We start from the raw sequence: 26,379 nt of genomic DNA on the forward strand, positions 1-26,379 counted from the left end.
CGTGTGGAGGTTTTCACCCTCTCGTCCCTCTTAAGCTTCCTCATACGGCTTTTGTTCCCCCGTGGGCCAATCCTCTAGTCAATCTCCTGTCGTCCATGTTTCGAACTGTGTGCTCTGGAGAATGAGAGAGGGGAATTGGTTTGCCTCACTCCCACTGATTTTCTGCCTTAAAACATAACTCTACATCAGTTTCGGAATGGTGATGGTGAGGCGCCCAGCTAACAAAGCAGACATGAGTCCATTCACTCTTGAGCAAATAAAAATGATGGCTTTTGTTTAGTTTGGGGGGCTCTTTCTTCAGGGTAATACTCTCCTTGTAGAGCACTGCACTCTGCCTGCAGTGAAGCCTCCACTTTGACAAGAAAGGTTGACGGGGTGAGCTACACTAAGAATAGCCACTCAACCCACCCTTTCTTGGTAGCGGAGAGGGGGGAGAAAACAGTTTAATCACGATCAAATAAATCACTGATTGTTGTGTCTGGGTAAGAGGAGGGAAATGTGAAGAGCTGAGGTCAGGCACATGGGTGAGTGGATTGTAGATACAAAATTGATCTATGTAGGGAAAAGCCAAGATTGCATCCTGTATCCTTAACGATGTCTGATACCTTTTCCAGCCTCTTATGGTTGCGTCACTAATCAGTGAAGAGATGATAATATTATGTTCACAGTCAATTCTCAATATGGAAGTGCAAGTAGACTGTTTAAGGGTTTTGTTGTAGTAGTAGGTGTAATTGGCGACAGTCTGCCCTGCAGTGGGACCATCAGAGATAACAGATCAAAACACCCCTTTTTTCCTGTGGAGACATTCCTCCACAGTCCATTTTCCCCTATCTGTTTCTACCACTGAGTGGCAAGAGAGCTCGGGGAAAAAGTCAGAGTTAGAATGATGAGGCAAGAGTGATAGAAGAGAAGGCAAAGGGCAGAAGAAGGTTGGACACATGCAAACAGAGAGAAATCGAAAGCAAAGGACAGGGAGCAATTGGCTCCATCTTCATGTTGTGATCTGTCAGCATTGACAGGAGCTGAATGGAACAAACATGCATCTTCCGTGTCCCCTTGGTCAGTTTCCATGGAAACGCCATTTCTCACCTTTACACATATACAATATATTCATCTGACTTGGATCAAATTCCCAGTATTCAGCATGTAATTTAAATGGACTCTATGATATAAAATAATGCAGACACAACACGGGATCATAATGTGAATTACTATATTAGGAGCGACAGACCTCAAGGACATGGATCAGCAACTTGTATTCTTCCAAGGGTGAGACCTAGAATTTACCCAGCTGTCATGCAACAGTACAATTTTGCTGTCATTTTACCAGCCCGCTGTCGGCCTTTAATGAACAAATGTGCAGAGGCAAAGATAACAGCCGGAATGATTTGAAATAATCATTTCCACGAGTTTATGTTTGGGGAATCGCATCATTGAGCCAAAGGCCAACGAGTTCAACCGCAAGTAGAGTGTGGAGGTTAAGGGGAGCCCCTAGTGGTCAGACCTGAAACAGCTGTAATCTGTCAAAAAAAAGCACTGCTTGCGATGACATCATGGTATGTCATAGAAAGTATTCGAAAAAGAAAAGATATTCCTAAAGGACTACAACTGCACTACTGTAAAAATACTTCATTACAAGCTTTTCTTCCGATATCCTGAGTTAATAAGCAGTAGTTCACTGTTAATGGAAGTGGCACTTCTTTTAATTACTATAATTAAAATACTTGTTTTAATTGCTGGTAATTAAACATTGAATAACTTTACACATGACAGCAACCACTAACCAGCTTTTTTTGAATGGTAACACTCTTTATCATTTAATTGCATTTTATAAGCTGATCATGTGGGGGTTTTTTTTGGGGGGTTTTTTAAATGAAATATCTTGAAAAAGAGCAGGCTCTATAGAAACACATGTATCAGTTGTAGCTGAAATGTCATAGAGGTGAGCAATAAAGTGGCACAACATCTAAATACTCAAGTAAACTACTTGTAGTAAGTAGTGTTGAATTGATTTAAACTGTCAGCCCTTCCACTCAGTGTGATACAGAGGCACTTGGCAAGCTCACAATCTGTAAAGTGTAATGCTATCCTCTGACTGGAATGCAGAGTCTAGACAGATGTAGACGTGTTGTTAAGATCACACTGCCTGTCTCTGTGTATAGTGTCTGCCATGTTCTGCCTGGTAATTAAACACTAGATGCAAGGATGGCCATTAGTGACAGAGAGCAGCAAAGATTGATGTTGCCTAGTAGATGCGAGTTTCATATGACATTAACCACTTCCATCAAAAAAACAAAAACGGCTATCTGTTGGTCTTGAGCCATATAGAAGCAGGCGACAATAACCAGGAAAAGCTTGTCATACGGTTGATGTAGGAAGCCGCCCCTCTGTTATTGCTTGAGAAGCGTGTCAGTAGCTTTAAATAGTTTTTTTTTTTTTTTTTTTTTTTTTTTTTGGTTTTTTTGGGGGGGGGGGGGATTTCAGAAGCTTTAGATGTTATGGCATGAAGCACAGTGATGGATTACTGAGGAAAAATGTCTCAGCTGCCTGTGACGCATGATAATTACTCTTACATCCACTGTCCAGCCTTTTATTCCTTTAGCTTGTGCAACTCTTTCCCACAAGTGTAAATTCACATTTAATTTGTCCTTGAGAGCATTATCTTCTGTTTGCTGATTGGCTGTGAAGTTGCCCCGTGACCCCTGGCATTTCATGTGTGCGCATAGGTCACTTTAAGCCCCCAAACACCATCAAACACTTCCCTGTGAGGCTGCCAAGAGAGCTTGTCATGTCCACAGTTGACCGTGAGAGTTTGAAAAGCTAGTTCAATGTTTAACTTGCAGAACCTGGGTGTTGGAGTTGGGCGTGCACTTAAGTGTGTGCACATTTGCGTGTACTTAAAGAGTGAAAATGCTCAGCCATACAGTAGTATATATGGGATTATTTACAGGCGCATGAGCTTGTTTTGGAGGAAGGTTGCGTGTGTGTGTATTTTGCCTAACTGGAATGTGTACACGGGCAAGCTAGATTGATTTATGTCTCTTTCATCATGTGTACATGTCCTTCAGTAGGATGAGTTAAACAGAGCGGCTCTGTGTGTGCGCGTGTGTGAAAGTTGGTAAAAGCACAGCGTGGATTTCGGTTCTCACACTTTGCAGTAGTCGAGTTTAATTGATACATGTGACACCGTGGATGTTGTAACTTGTAAACACAATTTGTTTTTCCAAGTGACCTTAATCTGAAGTGTAGCTCAATGGTGTTTACAGGTGTTTGTCTTTATTAAGAGCCATTTTGAACCATCAAATCTGTCCAGAATGAAATCTTTTCAGCTGTATTTTCTCTTATTACAGTCCAGTTTGATGGTGTGGAGAAGTCTCGAATGTCGCCCACCAAGGAGGGGAAAACTCGGCCGCTGCAGCGACATTCCAGTGGCTGTCTGGTCAACACCAAAATGACTTCACTGGACCACTGCAGCTCCTCTCTCGGGGAACGTATCGATCCCACAATGCCGCTGGAAAGCCAGTTGTGAGTCAAATCTTGGTTTTTCTTTAGCAGCTTTGACTCTTTCTTACTTAACATTCCTTTGTTCCTCCTCCTTTCTCATCCTCGTTTCCTGTCGTTTGCTGTAGCTGGTACCATGGAGCCATCAGCCGAACAGATGCAGAGTCTCTGCTTAGGCTCTGTAAGGAGGCCAGCTATCTTGTGAGAAACAGCGAGACCAGCAAGAACGACTACTCCCTCTCTCTCAAGTAAGAACTCTGCTCTCGTCTCCTAAATGACCATCCACAAACAGTATAATCAGATGCACAGTTTCGGTTGGCAGCCTTGGTGAAAATGTGATTCCAAATACTCGGGGCCGTTTTGCCTGTTGTGACAACTTGTGTCAGTGATTTGTACACGGAACACACACTCACGAAACAGTGTGACCTATCATAGTAGCTACACTTACTTAGTGGCAGAGTACACACAGTGGACTAGTGTAACATCATTCCCTGTCGAGGTGCGGACATACCTGCTGACTCTTCCGTTTCTGTATGGTAATAGCTTTCACCCTTCAGACCTCTATCCCCCACCTGCTGTACACCTTGCCCGTGGCTCGTCCTCCACCTCCGCTCAGTAACCCCTCTGACAGAATCTGCTCCTCGAATTGCTGATGTACCCGCAACTTGGCTAATGGTGCACTTTCATCGTTGACCTCCTGATCCCCGCCGCGTCCAGCAGAGGGTTCGAAAAAAAGCTACTCTGAAATGTTACGTGTAGCCTGACAGTTGGAAGAGGTTACTTTAGCCTGAAGTCCTACAGTGCAGTCCCATCGCTTTGATAGGAATGTGGAGTTTTGCTGGATTTGTTTTGACGATCGTTGCTACCAGGTGTCACGACTACGGCGTCGGAAACATAATCAGAAATATGAAACGGCCTGAAAGTCTTCCAAAACCAACAGTGTTTAACCGGCTTCGATATCTGTTACCAAATAGTCTTGTCAAACTGACTTTATATATGCTCCATTAACCATTGCAGGCAAGGTTCAGTCCCATGACATTTAGAAAAATCTCTGCAACTATGTGGGAGCCATCAGATGAAATAAAACTGTAGTATGTAGAGACACATTGATTAGCCTTTGTTCTTTGAGTGGAGTCAGCCTGCTGGAGGCTTATATAACTTGGAAGACAAAGATAATAATTCTGCTTGCTGCTGCTCCAATTCTCTTGACAGTACCGTAGTCGACTGCCTGTGTAACTCCCTGTCTCATTGGCTGATCATCTGTATGACTGCTTCTTGTTCTGCCTTGCTGACTGAAAAGAAGACGCACTGTTAGGATGCTGACTTAGTACACTGGCTTTTGGATGACTGCAAACAGCAGGAGAAAAATATTTGTCTGAATATGTAACAATTGTCCCAAATGTTGTCATTTTGAATTAAATGCATTGTGTCGTAAATGCATGCTTAAAGCTAAGCACTATAAAAAGACAAACAGACATGTCAACAGTTAATGCACAGATGTTTTATTGCATAGTCATTGTAGAAGACTGGCACACAAAACAGTCTAATATGAAGTTACTGGGAAAGTAAAACCAAAATAATTTTCCTTGGAGTTAGGAATATGTAATAATGTCAGTTTAAGCAACAAAAATAACTTGTTTAGCACTCAAAAGACACATATTGATGTGTGTAAAGTGCAAACCTGAATATGTGATCTAGAAAAGTAAAAAGTCTGCTTTTTTTTTTTTAACAAAATGGTAAAGATAACAAGTGAATATTTTTGCTGCGGGATGATGATATGCAGAGTAATGATGAAGACAGCGAGTTTGACGAAAGCCTCTCTAATAAGCAAAAGCCCCATTTTGAAATATGAAAATGTAGTGTATAATTTGTGCCAGGCTTGAGAGTATTAATCCATCCATCTCTCTCGTATGTTTAAAAAGAGACTGGCCGTCTAATGCCATTGGGGTTACCTCCAGTAATGAAATAGCTGATTGTTAGATTGAGTGAGGGAGAAGGGAGGCGGGGGAGTGAGGAAGGCCTGGAGCCATGAAACTTATTTAGCTTTTTTTTTTCTATACTGAACACAGCCAGGCCACGATAAGAGCAATGGTCAGTAAAGTTGTATTTAGTGATGAGAGGTTAAAACATGTTTTAACCTTCTAGTTCAGTAATGGTCTCATTCCACTAATCCACATTTAAAGGATGTTCAGATGGACCTTTATAATAATGGCCTGTACTATCAGAGAACAGTTTGGAAAGTGTTTTTGTGAGGTCGGATCCTTCTGCTCCCCTGTTACTGCGCTTTTCTGATGGTTACTCTTTTAAGAGATAAAACGTTGACTGGCTTCTGTGACACATTTAATAGCTGTTTGTCAGTCTGAAAACAAGGAGAGGACAAAGGCCATGCCGATGAGGTCATTAGTGTTGATGCAGAATTATTTACTCGTCTCGACTTAGTGAGAACTATAGAATAAAGTGTCTCGAGCACTTTAGGAATACCTTTTCACTGTCTGTTAGAGCGTTTCGCTCCAGGGCCTACTTTCAAGGTTTTTTGGAATCTTAAGTAGAATGAGGTTTAATGTTGCCTGGGAATAGCTGTGGTCTGCCAATAGCACTGGAAATCAGTGGTTTCCCCCTGTTATTCCACACCCTGTTGCGGGAGCTCACTTTAACCATATGAGATCTTAAAGTTGTAAGCAACCAAACATCTTAGGAGTTTAACCTTCTTATTTTTGTATTGATAGACTTAAATAACAGCAGATTGTTCATAATTTCTGTGTAACTGTGTGTCAGCACATTTGGGTTATAGAATCTTGTGCTCTTGATGTAAACCAGCTGAAACCTAGAAAACGATCGTCATGCTCATTTGTGGAAATGGCATGTCCCTACAAATATGAGTTCAGCCTCCTCACTCAAGCCCGTCTCCCCTGCTGCCACAGAAAATGAGTGGAAACCCAAGGTGAAGATCCGACATGTCTGAGGTTACTGAAAAATGTATGAGGCCGCGAGGTGCCACATATGTGTATTGCATTATTGATAAAGACAGACGTCACTGAGACCTCCTGCCTCAAGAGTCCTCTGGCCTTACGGAAAGCTTTTCCCTCCTAAACCCCTTTTTATGTTCACCTGTCCCCACCTGCTCCTCTTCTTTACTCTCAGTGGAGAGAACCTTTTTTTTTGGTATTTGAGTTGTATTAAAGCCTTCACAGGGCTTTCAAAGCACAGTGTCATTTCATTTTTCACGTCACGAGAGAGCTCTGCAGAGCCTGTTTCCACTGGTTGAGGAGGGGAAATGTATCCCAAAGACTGTTTGATGCCAGTGGGGTAAATGGGGTAAGTTAGCAACTTACTGGTGTGTTCTATCGCTGGAACACCTCCAAAGACACTATTTTTGAACATTTTTAGATGCAAAATGTCAGCTTCATATTATGACACATAATAGACGAATGACTGCATGGAGCACAAAAATTAGCCTGACCTTTCTCAGCCGAAGAACAAAACTATGCCAAGAGTTGTTTGTATGTTTATTTGTCTGCCACTTCACCCACTTACCTTAGCGTCGATAACGTACAGAATGGTATCATCCCAGGGAGGTTTAGTGTATGCTAATATAAAATCATGAGTACATACGACATCCGATGCCCAGAAAGGCTTAAAGAGGTCAGCCCTTTTGCTATGGTTCACTATCTTGTTGGCATATGACTTTGCTTTTTCTGCTGCCTTAGATTCATAACACAGAGAGTATCAATCATGAAGCCATCCAATATATGGAAGGAGAAGATAAGCTGTGATTGCTGTCAGGCTGTTCCTGCTCTGAGTGGTACTCGGTTTAAATCAAAGTCATAAACCTCAATAAACAAGACAGCACACCTCCCCAGTCAGATTAATCCTGATTAGACAAATATAAGTTCACGAACGCAGTGTTATGATAACACCACAAAGGCCTGTCTTTTCAAAAATAGCCCCGTATTCATTTTATTTTATCAGCAACACTGCCGTGTTGCTCTGTTGTCCTGGTTTCTGTCTCTGCAGGACTGTAACATAATAAGCAGCTTTGAGCACCAAATGGAAAATCAGCTGGGAATCTAAAAATGATGCTATTGATGTGTTTGCCTTTTTAAGTGTGCCTCTGTGTAACCTAACACCGTTCTCCCAGCGCTCCATGTGAAGATTCATCAAATGCACTTTGCAGGAAAGATTTTTTTTTTTTTTTTTTTTTTTGTAAATGAGCTCTGAAAGCACCATTTGCAGAATCATAGCATTTTTGAGACCCGTGGCAACGGAGATTTGGAAATCTGCACAATAATGGAGAGGTGGCACTCGTGTGTATTTCAGTTTAATGGCTTAGAAATCCTGCAGCTTTTTGTTTCAGTTCTTACACATAAAAAGCTCCGAACTAGCTTTGAAATATTTTGGATATTTATAGTAATAATCTCAATCATGCTAACCCCAAAACACGCACTTATCTGTTAAAATAAAGAAAAATCTGTGCTTTATTCCTGATCAGTGTCCCTAAATTGAACCTGTGTGTGTATATGTATATATGTGTATGTATTTATATGTATATATGTATGTATATGTGTATATGTATTTTGTTGTTGGTTTTTTTGTTTTTCCTTTCATCTTATTGCTATCTTTGTTCTGGGTTTTCTCTGTGCATCAGAGAGAGAACATATCCACCGGCATCATACATGCAATTAGGAGATAAGTAAAGAACGGCCTGATGCTTCAGGTGCCTAAAGCCAAGTTGTCACTCCTGTTCATCAAAGATAATGGGCATAACTACAAAAATATGCATATATTTACTGTGGAAAAACATCAATTTATTTGCTGTAGTTGCTTCATGTGGCAGCCTCATCAACAGCCTTGACAGCCCACTGCTCCTGTCTGTTGTGGTTAGTGCATTTTCACAGTTTTCACAAGAGCCCTGCTCGGTATAAACTTTGAAGCACAGAATGGAATAGTGTAGATTATACTGACTGGCCTCATAAGTAAATACCTTTACAGCTGTTATCCTTAGGTTAGTGAAAAATAGGAGTTTTATTACTACATGTGGTTAACATATTATCCCCTCTTACCTTTTGCACGAGAGTTTATTTTCCAAAAAATAAATGTTAGGCAGGTGCTGGTGCACTTTATTTTTGAGGACAGGTTATAATGTCAATGAACTGTGCCTAAAGCAATCATAACCTGCTGGAGGTATTAGCTGCTGATTGAAAAAGCTGTTATGCTAATTTAGTCTGTAAAGTCAAATTACTAAAAGAGAATATTTACAAAACATGCTACAGTGAACATTAGTTTTGTGTCACTTACTCGCTAAAGCTTACTGTTGCATCTCTTCCCAAGTGGGAAAAAAAAAGTAATTTTCTATTTTAAAGCAGAAGATTACTGGCAAGCTGTAAAATGTATTGATCGAAGGCTCCTTGGAACACGCGGGGAGCTTTTAATTTGCTGTGCATTTATTGCTGCAGCTTGAGTGATTTATCCTGGGGGTTCATTAGCCTCATCCTTATGCACTGCATGTGAAACCCAGCACCTTAAGCAACCTGCCTTTTAGTCCCCTCCCCTGACACCTCCAAAGTTATCAGAGGTAATCCAGCTTTCAGAGCGCTGTCACATACTGTGGGGAACAACTACTGGAGAAGTAAATGAGGGGAAGCTGACAAAAGAGGATATCTGTTGGGACTCCCATAGATTGATGCTTTTGACATACTTGTTGTCTCTTGTTAGTGTTTTTTAAGGCATGCTTGTGGTGTGACTCCAGGAATGGCAATATCAGTCTGCTCGCTAATCGGTCAATACGTTGCTTTGATCCATACTGATATCTCCCAACTACAGTATTTAGAACCTCTACAAATTGGCTCGACTGTTTTCGACGGTTTTGAGTGAAATGTCTTTACGTCAGCTGAATGAACTGTCATCAAATTCCTTTTTGGGTGAAAGGACAGAGCCTGAAGCAAGGAAAGGCCTCTTTGCTCCTGAAATATAGGAAGTGGGGACAAAACAAATTATTTTTTTCAAAGATTTTTTTGTGTCAGAGCATGATAAAAATAATCTGGTTTTGTCTTGTAAAGATCAGAATTTTGTTTTGAGCTTTTTCTGTCTTCCTCTGTCTCCAGGAGTAGCCAGGGCTTCATGCACATGAAGCTGTCACGGACCAAGGAGAACAAGTACATCCTGGGCCAGAACAGCTGCCCTTTCGACAGCGTGCCTGAGATCATCCATTTCTACTCCAGCCGCAAGCTGCCCATCAAAGGTGCTGAACATATGTCCCTGCTCTACCCTGTAGCCATCAGGACACTATAGTGCTCCAGGTCTCTTGCAGGCATCTACTTTGCAGTACTTTGGGCCAACCTGTGGCTCGCTGTTTCCTGTCCCTCTGGAAAGAGCCCACTAGGCTCACGGGAAGATGAACAGTGGCATCCTAAACTGCTGATCTTGACTCACCTCACTGGCCAACAGATTCCAGACCTGTTTGAAGGCCCTCTGCTTACTATCTCATACATACAGACTCAGATTTGCAGAAGTTTTTTATTATTTTATTTTATGTTATGTTATGTTATTTTATTTATGATAGACATCTGCTTAGTAGATCAGACTGACTATCTACAGAACATCATTTCACTGACTGTTGAGCTGATTACCCATAGCACTTAAGACGTAAAGAAAAAGAAAGGTACAACTTAACGTTTGTCACTGGGATTTGCCTTTTAGCATAAACTGTTGTACCCTGTGAGTACACAAAATGACGATTATATTTGAAATGTTTGTTTGAGTGTCTCATTCGGTTAGGCTCTGTTGCTACTGTAATCATATTGCAAAGGGGATTTGAAGATTATAAGACCTCTGTAAGGGAAGCAACATTTATGATGCATGTCGAACGATATTGTCCACGTGTGCCTCATACAGTGGCCGGGATATTAAATAAACTGGCTGTGTATGAATGGAGCGTCCCCAGCTGCGTGGAAACAACAAGCCTGTGAGCTGTGCAGACTGATCTCTCTATCTTGTCATAGTGCATGTTGTCTGCTATCCATCATTGAGTGGGTGTATCACACCAGTGACGATGTAAGTACCGTGGTGTTGAGACAGGCAGGAGAGCATGATGGATGGGTCAACCCATCTGACACAGTACATTTGGCTGAGGCTAAAGACCAGAGCCTGTCCAAATGGACCAAATTATCCCCACTACCCCTGCTTAGAATGGCTTTGCATCGGGAGAATGAAATATGCTTGTATTGTCTACCTCAGAAAATCAATTTCATTCGCCCATGTGCAGATCAATAGGTACAATGGGATTGCAGACATTGATCTGCTCTCTCTTCGACATTCCCAATTCCCTTAAAGAATGCATCATTAGTTTTAGGAATATGCTTTTTTTTTTTTTTTTTTTTTTTTATACAATTAATCTGAGATTTGTTTAATGAAAACACAAGCAGTTTTTTGTTTTTTCAGATCAGCAACTGTATGTATAGTGACTATTATAATACTGTGCAACGTAAGAAATGTTTGGTTAATGCCTTATAAAATGCATGGGTCAAATCAGTCCGCTTAGATCAGTCGATTTCTAATTCTGCTTTTAACAATTGTTCTGTGACTGTAATTTATTCTGGGGTGATTATTACTGATGTGTTACTCCTTTGTGATTGGCCCGTTCCCCCCCACCCCTACCCTCATCGTTCTGTGCCAACGTGATCGTGTTTTATGGGACTACTCCAGCCTCTTTTGCTGTGGTGCTTCAGCATTTTTGTTGTTTCCAGTTCTGCTAAGTGCAAGTTTGCCTCGGTGGCCTCACTCTGGGACACAAGTCACCGCGTCTCCTGTCCGACAGGATTGTCAAACCTCGTGTGAGAGACGATTGCGTACCCGTCCGCACACACATCGATTACAGTCCAGCGTGTCCAAACCGGATAATCACCTACCTTCAACCTGTCATGCTTCCACTTTTCATTAAAATCTCCAGATGTCTATACTAGGTGTAAGCGTGAGTATGCATGTGTCCAACAGGTCTGTGTGTGCAGTATTTGTATGCACATGAGAATGTGTGCACACACTCAGAATTGCAGTCGTTTTCTTCTTCTTATTATTTTTTTAACCCCGCTGGCCCCTGGTGACAGGTACAGCTCAAACCTCTTAGATTGTCACCTCTACCCCCCCCACCTATGGCTGACTTTTTTCTTTTTTTTTTATTTGTTTGTTGTTGTTTTTACCCCCTTTCTTCCTGTATTCTTTCATTAAGCTGATTGGATTTTAACAACTCAAAGTAATGACATGCTTGCTTCTAATGTTACTGGCAAATTATAAGCCGAAGAAGCCGGTTTTCCAACAGTAGTCGCACAGACACTAAGAGTTAGAAACTGACTTATGTGAGCATGACCACTCTGTATAAAGCCAAATTAACTTTTGGCTTTAATACTATCTCTGCTGTGTGCTATGCAACTATAAACTACAGTCATTGAAGGGAAAATGTCAGGTGTGTGCCTCCTACAAATGTTAATGACAAATGTGATGGTACAAGATGTCTGCCAGGAAGAAATTTAATCACTAGAGTGGCATTAGTAAAAAATAAACTGCAGAATGTGGTATGTATTTAGAGGTATATTTTGCTGGTGCATTAAGTGAAGAGACAGGTGCTGTTATCGCATGAGGGTGTCTCATCATGGCACTGCAGCTTTATCGAGGAATAGTGCATTGTTGAAGTGGACCTATGTGCTTCTCGAGAGAAGATATCCAAATAGGAAATGCAAATTTAAAATTAACCGTGTGTGTGTTGAATTCTTTATGTTGCGAATGTTCACTACTTAAGAGATCAAATGTTGAAAGTAGCTCTTTATTAAGTTACTGCTGCTGATGAGTGTTACCCTACTATAGGAAAGATCCTGCGTATGATGGCAGCACTGTCTAGAGAGAGGCCTTAGCTTTGGAGAGTAAGAAGATGGAAAGATGTAGAAGAAGAATAAAGGAGACAGAGGAGAGGGTGTTCTTGAAAAAAGGGTGATGCAGTCAGCAGACGCTCTCTTTACGTTTGTGTATCTATTTATGAGAACCTGAAAGAACCCTTCTCCTCCCTCGGAAGTGTCTTAAAGCTTGTGTGTGTTGGTGTACGTACACACACAATGTGCATGCTTGAAGCAGTGTTTGTTGAATGAGTGAGTGTGTGTGCGCGCGCATGTGTGTGCACTGGTGTAAGCAGCCATCAGCCACAGACTTGCCCTGAGACTTGACTGTGGTAAAGTGGAAACTTTGAGTTTTCTTTGTGTACATTTTCGTGCCATGTATGTATGCACTACTTCAACATATCTCTGTACAGTCCCTCATGGCCAAATGTATATATTGAATGTATTGTATGGGGACATAGAGGCATCAAGGTTCAAAATAAATACAAAATAAATACATTTCAAAAATAAAGTTGGGTTTGATTTGACAGTCCCTGTTTTACACTGACTCAGATCAATAAAGCAAACTCGTAATTATTTGGTAAAAGAAGCGGGGGGAAAAGACCCTTTTCAGAATCTCAGCCATGACCAGTTACCATGGTGAGGCCCTTCAATAAACAGTGAAGAGCGACCATTGTTTGAGTCAAGGACAGAATGCTGAAGCTATTATCAAGCCAGTACTGCAAACCCTTGTTGTTCTTTATTGATCCACTTTGTTGCAGTCTCGTAATATATTTTTCACTCTGTTCTTCATTCCAGTACAATTATCTTGACTTGCCTTTGAAGTTTAATTGGCAGCGTTTCCTACATTTAGTTTCCCGGTTCCCTTTAATCACATCTTTCGGCCTTTATTGTACATCAGAATTATATGTAAGGTGTACTCATCCATCCTAGATTTTACAGAGTGTGAATAATACATAATTTTTTTTTAGCATTTGGAAAAAACCTCAAGTGACAGATTGAGCAGCCATTTCTTGGCCAACTGTTAATTTTCCCTGGTGATGGTTTTATTCATAGGTCTGTAAAGGTTTCTGAAACAACTGCTAGAAAGAAGAAAAAAAATCAGTGCCGTTAATTTGTTTAATGTGACAAGTTTTTTGTTTGTTTGTTTTTTAACTTTTCTAAAAAATGTACTTCCTGTAAATGGATAAAAGCTGCACTGTTTTCTGTTAGTTCTTTACTTTTCAACCAGACAGTTCACCATGGCACTATCATATACTGAGTCCAGCTGTTGAAGGTAATTGGAACGGTGAACTATGCAAAAGCCACAACTTTAGGTTAGTTTAAATCAAATTGTTCTGTGTATTTTCTTTTTTTTCAGCAATTTCTTAGCAGAACTATAAAATAAAAAATGACAGTGAACATTGTCGGTTTACATTTTCCTTCATTTTCTCATACCCAACACAAATTAATCTGACTTACAACCTCGGTCAAAAAGAGACAATTAAAACAGAACTTTGCATTTTCAGTTTTTTTAACCACTTACGCAGCTTAGGTTCATGAAGGGAACTGGAGCTTATCCCAGCTGCCACAGAGAGAGATGGGGAAAACCCTCAACAGGTTGCCAGTCCATCACAGAGCTAACACAGAGAGACAGACAATCTCACACTCTCACATCCACGCCTAAAGCCAATTTAGAATCACCAGTTAAACTGAAATGCGTGTCTTTGGATTGTTGGAGAAAGCTTTGTACCCTCAGAAACTCCCCTCAGTAGTTTTTCTAGAATATTTACCCTTCTCTTTGCTTCAATTCTGTTCTCCTTAAGAGAAGCTCCGTGAAGGGTTAAAGCACCCTGGATGAAATGCATCAAAGAACCTTTTGTGGGCAAAAAGTGTGCCGCAAAAGAAGGCTAACGAATAAAAGCATGGCTTGAAAGCAATGAATGGGCCACAAGGGGATAAAATGGCCTCGTGTCTATCAGAAGCTCATTTCATATTCTGCTCAGTCACGATGGGCAGAAAGCAATCTCAGGTAACAGACCTTATGTTAATAACTTGTGAGTTGCCTCCTTTCAGAAAAACAAAAGTGCATGGAAGCCATTATACCAGCCCTATCCCATCCTCCTGCAACAGCACGTCAGAGGATTTCATCTAGAGAATAGTGTTGGTAATGTTCTGCTTGTCTGTGAAGCTGCTTGATTAGACAAGCTTTTACACCATTTCAAAAGGCCTGATATTGATGATTTCTATTGGCCTAATATATTGCCCTTAATGACACGCTCCAGAACCTTGCTCATTACCTGAATCCCAGGTCACTGTGGGAATAATTGGGCAGATTTGTGCCAGCTTCAAAGCTCAGGGCCTGATTCATTAAAAAGGACCCTTTTCCAACTGTTTAAGCCATTTCTGGTCCATGTCTTAAAAATATCTGTATGTATATATGTATATGTATATATGTATATGTGTATATGTGTATATATGTGTATATATATGTATATGTATATGTGTATATATATATATGTATGTATATATATGTATATATATGTATATATATAATTTATTTTATCAACTTTCCTCCTGACGATGCTGTCTGTGTTGAGCGCTCAGTGGATCTGCGCTCGACAGTGCAGCCTAAGCGGAGTAGTCGAACGCAGATTCACTGAGCGCAGGGCAAGCTAGCGAGACAGAAGTTAAGCTCTCCTTCCAACATGGCAAATTGAACCTCCCCCACCCTCATTCAGATCTGGCGTTTGGAACTATTTTGGTTTTCATGTGACATATGACCCTGAAGGTAAGCGCATCATGGAATAAAGTAAAACAGTATGTTGGATGTGCCACGCAATGCTCAATTACATGGGTGGGAGCTAGTGTGTTAGCGCAGTTAGCTCGTTAAGGTGTTGGCTGTCCAGCCCCATGCATGGGCGATCTTCGGTAGCTCGTTAACGGAGATTTGCCGTGTTGTGGCGTTAATGTCATGTCAACGAGTGGGAACACAACAAATATGACTGCACATTTACACCGACATCATCCTAGTGCAAAGACAAGTGGAAGCAGAAAAAAAACAACAAGCACGCATGCTACAAACTTTACCCCAGTCATTTAGACAGCCGTTAGCACATGATTCTTCTTATGGGGACCTGATATGTTTAATATGCTGCTGAGAATATAGCCCAGAAGAAGCGGATAGTATAGCTTTTATTTTGGAAAGAGACATTTCTCTGTAATAAACTCTCTTTTCCAAAGATGAGTGATTCCTCAATCAGATACAGGGCTCGCAAAGTCGCTAGCCCCATGTCCTGGGGCTAGCGATTTTTCCAGTCTGCCCTGCCCGTCGGGCTATCGTAGGAAGGAAAAATATATGTCAATGCTTTTGCATTCTTTCAGAAATGTAGCTGGGTAATTATGTCATTGGCATCGGTGAGCCACTGCCAATATGTGACATATTGAAATCGCGTTTGAATTTGCTCTTGTTTTTTGCTTTCACTTTGCAATCGTGCGAACTGTGTATAGAGAGCGACAGCACTGATTGGTGAGTGATGATAATTTGCGCACCAATTCCTCTGACGTTGTCTTATCAATCGTTAGCTTACTATGCAAACATGACAAGTGAAATCTCCTGCAGCTTAAACATGTGAGAGGTTGATCGCGCAGAGAATCGCTGAGCGTTATGTGAGTGCGTGTGTAAAAGCAGCAGGATATATATTGTAGCGGGTCAGGGCTGTTCGGGGTTCTGTTTGTACAGTTATGTTTTGTTTATGTTGCTATAGTGACGGGTGACACCCTCTCGCTGCGACGGTGTGCCCTTCCGGGGTCAGAGGGCGCCCTCTGTGTTGTTGTTGTTGTTGCTATGCTGTTGCCTCGCTGAGCAGTTAGCTAGCGGTAGTGTTCTCCCTGGCTAGCTCACGGGAAGCAAGACCAAACGACACCTCCGTCTCCTCCTTGTCTGAACTCGCCACATTGGTGTCAGAAGTGGGATGATGGTGGCACCCCATGTTGTTCTGACCCGAGTGTTTTTTCCCCCGCCGGTCGTGACCAGCCGGTGCGCCAAAAGAAGGCACCTGGACATTTGCAGGACTTTGTGTGGGGTAATGGGGTCGTCGGGGACGACTGACCCCTTAGGTGGGGGCTATGTAGCGGGTCAGGGCTGTTCGGGGTTCTGTTTGTACAGTTATGTTTTGTTTATGTTGCTATAGTGACGGGTGACGCCCTCTCGCTGCGACGGTGTGTCCTTCCGGGGTCAGAGGGAGCCCTGTGTGTTGTTGTTGTTGTTGCTGTGCTGTTGCCGCGCTGAGCAGTTAGCTAGCGGCAGTGTTCTTCTGCAGATGTCAATAAACGGCTGTGCTCCCTGGCTAGCTCGGGAAGCAAGACCAAACGACACCTTCGTCTCCTCCTTGTCTGAGCTCGCCACAATATTTTAATTCTGCTGAGACAAATAAGACAGGTCGGGGTGAAGAAGTGACAGCCAAAGAAAAGCTTACCACAAAACGGAAAAGTTATGACAAATCAGACGATAAGGCAAAAAGAAAGTGCAGCTTTATGGTTTCATGGACAAAAGAATTTCTGTGGCTGCAATATGACAAGCGAAATAACCAGGGCTGCACATAAGTGGTCCGCAGGTGCGCATTCGCTGTCAAAATAAAAAACGGGCACAAGATCAGAAGTTGCAATGCGTGTTTGCGTACATAAGATTTTCAGGAGGAGGACAGACATTTGTTTAGAACTCTTAAAGATGTCGAAGAAGCAAGCTCCTTTAAGCAATTACTGTTATGTTCCTCCACCTCCAAAGAAATGTCAGAAGGAGTCCGAACCACAAAAGAAGCACGTATTCTCGGAAAAGTAGTTGCAGGAGGTGAGCTGGCTTCAAACAAATGATGAACGCACAGAGATGTGGTTCGGAATGTGCCGTGAAAATTTAATAAATGACAAATTAAAAAGGCATGAACATTTTTTTTGTATCAAAAAAATATCGAACCGAACCGTGAATTTTGTGTATTGTTGCACCCCTACTATATCTATATCTATATATCTATATCTATATATCTATATATAGATATAGATATATAGATATATAGATATAGATATATAGATATAGATATATAGATAGATATATATATATAGATGGAAAGGTGAAAACAGAGTCGACAGGTACCAACAGTTTCAATAGTGTTTTATAATTTCAGGGATTACACAGTCAATACTACAGCTGCCAACAAAAGGGACTTAAATATGGTGTGTAATAACATGTTTTCCATACTGTATGTGTGGCAGCATTTCGCACACCATCGAGCATCTCCATGACAACTTCTCATAGTGCCATTTGCCACAGTAAACTGTTCAGAATAGTATGGAAGCTGTGCTTTAGATACAGTAGTATGCATTCAAAACACCAGTATATATAATATGAACTGAATTTATTCTGCAGCTAAAGCAAGCACCAATAAGCCACATCTACTCTGTTGGCTTCAAATTAAACAATTCTTTCTGAAAGACTGAAACGGTCTCCTTTTTAATATGCAAGAAAGGCAATGGCACTTTTATTCACCATTGTTCTTTTGAACCTGTGACACAGTTTCCTTCAGCACAATAGAAATGCTTTATTTTTAAAATACCCTTGGAGGCAGTTGGAGGTGGAAATTGCCCGCAGGTGTGCGTGCATATAAAATGGTAATGGGGACAGACAGACACAAAGCGCTGTTTGGGTGCTGTGCTCATGAAAGGCCAATCCACTGATTGAGCTGTCACATTCACAGATGCCGTAATAAAACTAAGCAGGGCAATTACTGTAGATGGAGAACGGTAGGTAGCAGAAGAAGAGGGGGTGGAAGGGTGTATGTGTGTGCGTGTTTAGGGGGGGGGGGTTTAACAATATGTCCTCCCCTTGAATACCCCAACGGGAGACAACAAAACAAAGCAAATGTATCCGTCTGTAATAATGCTGGGGGGGAAAGGGGGCTTAACTAATGTAACAATTCTCCAACAAGCACAGGAATATCAGAGAATGCTAATAAAGCTTTCACCTTATCTGTGCAACTTTTTCTTTTATGCTGATGTCTGTCTAGGCGCATTGTGCTCCTTTGAAGGAAATGAAGGCACACAACTTCAAACACAAACCATTTACCAAGAAATGTTCAGCAAAAAACTGATCAAACCCAAGACTTTAAATTAATAGGGGGGGTAAAGGGCAGCAAGTGTGCTAAGATGATAATCAGGCAACTCTCCACAGTACTAAACTACTGCATTGCCATCTAGTGTACACAAAGGGGAATTGCATATGCAGGCAGGATAATGTAAATACAGAATAAGTGTTACGTGCATTAAATGGAACTTCTGGAGCTGAAATAAAAGAAGATTTTATTTAACACATTTATATGAAACAACAACTTGAAAACTGATCTTTTATAGAGGTGTGGGAAATGTTAAAAATCTACAATGGGCCATATGCCTGTGCATACCTTCAAGTCATTAGGCAGAAAAGAAACCAAATAAAAAATTGTTAATTTTAGTCATTACAAAATTAAATCAACATTTAAACCTGACGAGTCAATTAATTCTATTAATGATGGTATATATGGTAGTAAAGAAAATATAGCCAATACCTTTTTAAATGAACTTTGAGTTGTATTCTTTAAGGTTTTAATACTGCAAACAAACTATAAATCTGGCATGGACAATGCTTGAATGGTAATTATGAACAAGTTTATTAGAAGATTTGTCTCATCAATAAGAAACAAAATGGCCTGTGGAGATGAGCTGAATTGCTTCTGTTCTTTATTGGGAAACGTTAAGCAATCCTTACACTGTCACTCATAATTTGCTCTATTGTTTCTGGGCAGCAGGGTGACCAGCTTTTTTAAGCTCTCTTATCTATAAAAGGCTGTCCGTGGGGTACGGGCTCAGAGTCCTTGGCCTCCAGCAAATATGAGCTCGAGGGCAGCCTGGATGTCACCATCTGTGGCCTGTAGCGCCCTCAGCATCAGCTCCTCATCCTGAATCCCCATATCTCTGAGCTGCTGCATCTGGGACTGCCAGCGGCCCTAGCAAAACAAAAACATGTTCAAGGCCTAATCTTTTATCCACACATAGCCCTGTCTAAACAAGCTTGCAGCTGCACTACATACCTAAGCCAATACCCATTGAGGAAAATGGCAGTTATATTATTATTTTCTCCATAAACTGAACACATGTGGGATTTATTCAGTTAGTTCACCTGCAGAGCAGACATGTTGGTGGCTTGCAGAGCTTGCTGTAGTGCTTGGCTGAAAAGATCGTTACTGACTGGTGTCCCTGCTGGCATGGGGGCTATGCCACTGGAGGGGTCCGACTTAATCAAAGACAGGATGAGAAATAAAAGCAAGCAATGAGTGTTAGGAATAATGCTTTTGTAATTTTTTTTAATGTGTAACATTATAATCTTAAGTAAATTTTGCATAAATGTACTATTTTAAAGATTTAAGCATGTTTTTGAATATCTATCGCAAAATGGAAATAACCCTCACTTGGCTTGCCGTTGTCGGAGTGACAGCGCTGCTATCAGGAGTGCTAGCAAGGGCCAGTGCAGTTGCCAGCTCACTCTGTGTAATAGGTCTCGGTCCTGTTGCTCCACTATGGCTCAGGGACACTGGACGCATTCCTGCAGAGACTCCGCCTCTGTTAGAGGGGCCTGCTGGGCTACTCTGTCACACATATTTAGGCACACCAAGTGACGTTATGGCTATTAACAACATTAAACATCACACGGCATCAGTGTTTCTATACATGATCTTTGCAGTTTTGTATTGACTTACAGACTGGAATTCATCCTCATCATCTGACATGCCCTCAAACATGAAGCCTCCTGCCAAAAAACACAAAAAGCTTTGTCTGATTAATAACCTGGACATTCACTTAAAAGAAACACGCACAATATTATTAAAAGGAAGAAACAGCACAATGAATTTTAGATGATTTTGCAGTTGGAACTACTTTATCGATATGCTCCTCCTTCAGTTCAGTTATATTGCTTACCCGGCATATCGCTGTATGAACTGGCTGATACATTGCGAGAAGAGCTGGCACTGGACTGAGCGGGCATACTGCCTGCCACAGAATGCAGGACCAGGATGATGGCATTGACAAGGGCCGGATGTGAACTGATTAACCTATGAGAGACAGACAACCATCCACCGCACTGTACATGAATATTATGCGTCATAACAGAGCTGAAATCAGAGGAAAGCCATACTCACCCATCCAACATGTTGGGGTCTGTAAACTGTACAAAGAGATCTTTATCCTGGAGAACTCCTGAGTGTGGATTTAAGGAAATTGTTACTATTTGCATGGTACAACAAAACCCGCTTAAAGATGTTCATAAAACTCAGAATGACCTTACCTAGAGCAACTGGGTCTGACCTGAGTCCAGGTGTGGCTACAATAATCTGATCCAGAGACTCTTTGTTTGTCAGCATTTTATAGACCTATGAGAGGGGAAAAGACAATAAATATAGTAGCAGAAGAAGAAGTGGTGATGTAGCAGCAGTTACAGTAACAGCTGTGGTATTTACTAGTGTTTTCTTACGATAACATATGAAACTTCTGCCTCTCTGTTAGGGTTAGCTTTGTTTCTTTGATCGCAAACTCCTCAGAGACCATCAAGAGTTTAAGTAACCAAACTTGGCACAAGGGTGCATCTTAGGACCCTCGAGTTTATAATCGATATCAGAGATGATAAGATCATCCTGTTGCCTAACAACCAACTAGCAAACTAAAATGACTAAATTGTAGTATTATTCATGATATATTATGTCATCAAGTGTCTTGGCAGCCACCAAGCAATGAGCTAAAAAAAACCTGTTTTTAGCCACATGAAAGCATCTTATTGTTTTATTTTCATGCCAGTAACATCTCATTTATAGCCTCAAAAGTTGAATTATACATGTCTAGCAACCAGTTAGCAATTGGCTAAAATTACCCATTTTTAGCATATAATACTACTACTACTACTACTACAACAATAATAATAATAATAATAATAACAATAATAATAATAATAATAATAATAATGGATTGCATTTATATGGCGCTTTTCAAGGCACCCAAAGCGCTTTACAATTCCACTATTCATTCACTCTCAAATTCACACACTGGTGGAGGCAGACTGACAGAAGCGAGGCTGCCATATCGCACCATCGGCCCCTCTGGCCAACACCAGTAGGGTAGGGTAAAGTGTCTTGCCCAAGGACACAACAACCAGGACAGAGAGCCCGGGGATCGAACCGGCAACCTTCCAGTTATAGATGAGCTTGTTGGGAACAACATCTATTAAATCTACTGTAGATGTTATAGGTTAACATCTATTAACCTGATTTTTTTTTGTTTCACTTTTCTCGTGGCAATGCAGTCTATCAGTATGCCAAAAAGTACAAACAGGCCAAGCAATACTGTAGCATGGGCAAGTACTAGTTGTTCAAATACAGTACATTATATAGAATGTAAATGACAAGTTGAGGATGATAGCAATGATGTTTGAGGGCCATAACACAGCACCCAAAGCATGTGAACTAACAAGTACGTCTGATTATATACATCTACAGGACCTACTGTATCATCTGACCTGACTTTTATGAGCTACACTATATGGACCAAAGAACTGGGGCAAACACTTCATAACTCTTTACTCCCTGAAAGGACTGAAAGGATATCACTAAAGCACTTCTGGATGGATGCAAACTGCATTTCGTTGCCCTGTACCTGTGCATGTGCAATGACAATAAAGTTGAATTCTATTCTATTCTATTCTATTCTATTCTAAAGGTCACTATAAGTAACGGTTGAACTTGTTTTTCTGAAGTGAATGGCTTCTGCCATATGTCAGGCCTGCTTAAAGAACAAGATTACTGGGTTTGGTCTCTGCCTGTGCAGCTTGGAAAAACCCAGAAACAATTCCAATGGATGTTAAACAACATCTCTTAAAAAAAAAAAAAAAAAAAAAAAAGATTTATTCTGGGGTGTCAGAAAACTCATCATTAAGGGTACGGGGAGTTCATCAAATGCTGTCTTTATGGGGGAAAGATTTAATAATTGAATAAGGTGCCCCTGGAGCTCCAGTGGACCAAGGCCAAGCAGCTCTTGTAATGCATATGTGGCACACTTGTTTTGTTCATATAGTGCACTATCAATAGCAGTGACTTATTTATACCAGTTTATGTAGAATCCACCTAGTCCAATCTTTTTTTAAGCCAACATGCTGTAATGTTGCTGAGATTGAATGCTGCAAAGGCTGCAACAGTTAAACTCATTTATGTTTAAAGCAGCTCCTAGTGGCCTGGGGTCTGTTTATCCATAGCTCCGACATGCAACTAGGGTGATGCAATCAGAGGTAAACACCACTGAACAAAGATGTGACATCATCCAAAGGACAGTGGAGAAGATTCCAGCATGGTCAAGGACAAACGCTTATTTGTTTACTTATTTATGTATTTATTTTAGTTTAAGGCATGACAAAAATAAAATTTAGTGCCTGTGTCAAATAACTTTATGCAAGCTGTGAAGCCACATGGCCTAAAAAAAAAAAAGAAAAATAAAGAGCTAAGCCAATGAATTATGAATGATTTTTGTTTTTCCATTCTTACAGCTGATTCATGTTTTCACTTGATAACTATTCCCTTAACTCAACACAAAACATTTCTTTTCTGGAACTACACTTCTGTCTGTTCAAGGCATGTAATCACTGTAAAAATAATAATAATAATAAAAAAAAAAAGCACAAGAAGCAGCTGTGAAACCACCACAAAATATTTCCAGCTGAGTGGTTCATATTTAGGGCCAACTGTTTTAAGCATACTTGTCATTAATGGAAGAGTACAATGTCTTTCAAAAACACAAAATGTCAACACTTGTGTACTTTTCTCTGAAAGATGAACTACCTTGTCTAATGGCAGGGCTCTGGAAAGTAAAGAAGCTAATGATAGAAAGTAAAGAAGCTAATGATAGCTTCAGGACAAGACATGAGACTCAAAGTGACCTTCAGTGGTCCCATTCTACTGCATGCGTCAGTTGCAGGTGCTGAAATGAGTTTCTTATTCCGGTACTTTACTTCAAATAGAGTTAACACATCATGGACTAACACTGGAAAACCAATGTTAATTTTAAAAGTCATTAACTAATCTAATATACTGTGCATAACAGCATTCACGCCTTGCTGAAACAGCAGCTTGTTTACACATTTGCCTAACAAGCAAAAGATCTCTGATTCTTCTTTTCCTCAAACAAAATTTAGATATTAGCCAAAATGGTTGTTGTGGAGAGAGAGAAATCTCATAAGAAGTGAATGAAGGATCAAGTTCTTTTTAACACTCACTAAAAATTAGCTGAAATCCTAAGCAGCTCAGTTACCGTCAGTGTGTTTCCTCTCCTCTACTCACCGAGTCCCTGTAGGCCGAGCTGAGAGAATGAAGAGCAGCATGAAACACCCTGAACTCCCTTGCTGCAGTTACCCTGTTTACTGGCTCTGGAAAATACAAACACACATTCAGATTCACACGTTCAATGTCATTTACAGCTTAAACACAGTTTTAAGCTTAAATGATGCATACACACAGACCTGGACTACTCTCTGGCTCTGGCCACGTCTTTTTGAGGATGTGTAAGGTAGATCCTGGTTGAATCCCACAGGCATCCAGTGTAAGGTCATCTTTAAGTTTGCGTCCACAGTGGACCAACTCTGGTAAACACACAGAAGAGTGGTGAGATTTTCACATAGAGACATGCACAGATTTCACTGACAGCTAAAGGATGATGAACAATAAGCATGCACTTCATGCTGTATGTCAAGGTCTCATATCAACCCAAGTTTAACAGTGGAGGTTTTTGGGTGTACCTATTAGTTCAGGGTCTGGGATGGAGTCTGGGAACTGAGCTGCAACAAGCTGTTTCAGGGTGGCGACCCTGTATCCTCCAGGTGGAACATCACCTGGCATCATCTCCGGGAAGTGGAAGGTAGATTTGGGCTGATCAACCAGCTTCAAAGACAGATTCCATTCTGACGAGGCCATCTCTTCCTGTTTAATAACCCTACACACCTGCAATTAGTCCACAGAACACAAGCTTAACACAGTGGGGTAGACCACAACATATACACTGTTAGCTAACAGTATAATATTACACTTCACTCTGCTTCAGTGTGAAGATAAGGCAGGTCTTTTTGACACAAAATAAACCTCAGACCCATGATCCACAGGAGGAACTCACGACAAAATGCGCTATTACCTGACGATTACCTTTTCTACGAGGTTGTAATGAATCACGTTACCACTCGACCCGGTTAGCTGCCTAGCGTTTGCTCACGAAGCATGCCGAATTTTCTAAATTAAACTTTTCATGCCGTTTAGTTTGGGTGATTTAAAACATTTTTTTTAAATAACTGAGCCTTACAGAACTAAGAATAAAACTAAAACTCTATACGAATAACTGCACACTCACCCTTTTGTTGACACTGAATTCACTTCCTGGTTTTAGTCACGTGTCTAGGTTGCGTTTACGTCCACTGTCTAAACGAAGGAGTTTTCACTTTTCTATGATATTCATAGATAGATATATTTTCGAATATTTGTGATGACTCTTTAATACACACACACACACACACACACACACACGCACACACACACACACACACACACACACAAATGAAAAATAAATGCTAATCCAACTTAGCTCTCGGTCAGACTGTTACATCAGTATCTCTATCCCACGTCATCTGTGGGAACACCACATAGAATGACTTTCATATCCTACCTGTCCAAGATGGAATCAGTCCAAAATTCCCCAGCCCTCAACTGATAAACCTTTTGTAAACCACTTTTTTAAAACTACCTTGATCGCTGTAGTAGGGATTCACTTAATACCAAAATGGGCTTTCATGCTCTGAAATCAGTATTCAGAGAATGGGCATCAGTTTACTGATATGGAGATTACTAATGACAGAGATTATTAATGACTTTGTGTTAACAGCTGTGGATAGATTATATTTTATATTATATTTTCTTTGTTTTCTGATGATGCTGACTTAACTATATTGGACTGACTGTCCAATAAAGTGCATGCAGTATATACTGCACTGAATGGTTAATTAGTCCACTTTTACATGCAGTATTGAAAGGTTTTACACAGAAACATGTAAAACTCTGAATATTGTTTCCAGGTGTGAGGAAAGTGTTTTGAGAGCCTTGCTGAGGGAACTGGTAGTGTTACCAATTGGAATAAACAAACATGCAAATATTCTAATATAAGGAATCATTAATATGTAAATTCATCAGTCACTATCTATGTCTGTTGCATAAAGCAGATTAATAATGACATTCTTCCATATCACAAAATCAACATCAACAAAGCAAATAAAACAACATCTCACAAAACAGGGATGGGCTATGGGCTATTATCACAAAGGTAAACAATACTATGAATAATAGATTATATTAAATGAGACAATTATTTTCTAGAAATCTTGATTTGATTGGTTAACATGTGCTACAACATTTAAAAGACTAGTCTGAATTACCAATAAACCGCTAGACAAGTGTAAGTGGCCACTTTGAATGAGCAATAAGTGCCCTTGGGTAGCTAATCAATTACTTTAGATGAGCAATTAACGAGTAAACATTTGTGAAAAACATAATTGACAGGAAATATGTCAGCCTGTTTCTCTGTAGCTGTACCTATCCATTACTAATCTGTCACTGAAGGAAAAGGAAGGGGGAAAGAAAATTTTTAACATGCTTTTTAAAGTTCATAAAATCAGGATTGTATTATAATGCAAATCAAATTTCGGGGAATAACTGGAAAAAAAAAGTCCTACTGCTGCTAATACCATTAAATTATACACTTCTGTAATCACCTTGTTATCACCAGTTCTGCAATCATTGATAGACTTTATCAAAAAATTATACCCTTTATACAAAAAAACAACCTTTATGTATTATCCCTTGCATTGCTTGTATTTGCTGCTAATATCCTACCAAATGACAATGTGCACAACTATCGACAC

The 26,379-nt window shown here is 40.5% G+C and overlaps 2 protein-coding genes across 7 annotated transcripts in view; one reads left to right on the plus strand and one right to left on the minus strand.

The window, feature by feature from the left end:
• The window catches only part of shf (Src homology 2 domain containing F), a 93,959-nt gene extending 80,174 nt beyond the window's left edge, over positions 1 to 13,785 (plus strand). For all 5 annotated transcript variants that reach the window (XM_086269209.1, XM_086269349.1, XM_086269151.1 and 2 more), the window contains 3 exons: positions 3,351 to 3,525; positions 3,630 to 3,749; positions 9,603 to 13,785. In XM_086269209.1, coding sequence (XP_086125335.1) covers positions 3,351 to 3,525; positions 3,630 to 3,749; positions 9,603 to 9,789 — 482 coding nt within the window. In that variant the 3' untranslated portion in view covers positions 9,790 to 13,785. The remainder of the gene's footprint in view (positions 1 to 3,350; positions 3,526 to 3,629; positions 3,750 to 9,602) is intronic.
• A 3,730-nt stretch (positions 13,786 to 17,515) lies between these two features.
• Positions 17,516 to 24,793, minus strand: ubl7b (ubiquitin-like 7b (bone marrow stromal cell-derived)). 2 transcript variants are annotated; one of them, XM_086269615.1, is made up of 11 exons: positions 24,617 to 24,793; positions 24,217 to 24,418; positions 23,941 to 24,060; positions 23,762 to 23,847; positions 20,731 to 20,815; positions 20,585 to 20,642; positions 20,364 to 20,497; positions 20,144 to 20,193; positions 19,856 to 20,032; positions 19,567 to 19,680; positions 17,516 to 19,393 (listed from the first exon to the last, which is right to left on the minus strand). In XM_086269615.1, the coding sequence occupies exons 2-11, from the start codon at positions 24,389 to 24,391 to the stop codon at positions 19,253 to 19,255; spliced, it is 1,140 nt and encodes a 379-aa protein (XP_086125741.1). In that variant the 5' UTR covers positions 24,392 to 24,418; positions 24,617 to 24,793; the 3' UTR covers positions 17,516 to 19,252. The 2 variants fall into 2 exon arrangements, with proteins under 2 accessions (XP_086125741.1, XP_086125660.1); XM_086269534.1 differs by having other exon boundaries at positions 24,606 to 24,793.
• Positions 24,794 to 26,379: the final 1,586 nt, after the last annotated feature.

This window comes from Aulonocara sp. 'chitande type north' Nkhata Bay, linkage group LG1 (assembly GCF_057382095.1).
Source record: "Aulonocara sp. 'chitande type north' Nkhata Bay isolate Kocher_YH1m ecotype deep benthic linkage group LG1, A_spYH_male_GT1.1, whole genome shotgun sequence".
Taxonomy (NCBI): domain Eukaryota; kingdom Metazoa; phylum Chordata; class Actinopteri; order Cichliformes; family Cichlidae; genus Aulonocara; species Aulonocara sp. 'chitande type north' Nkhata Bay.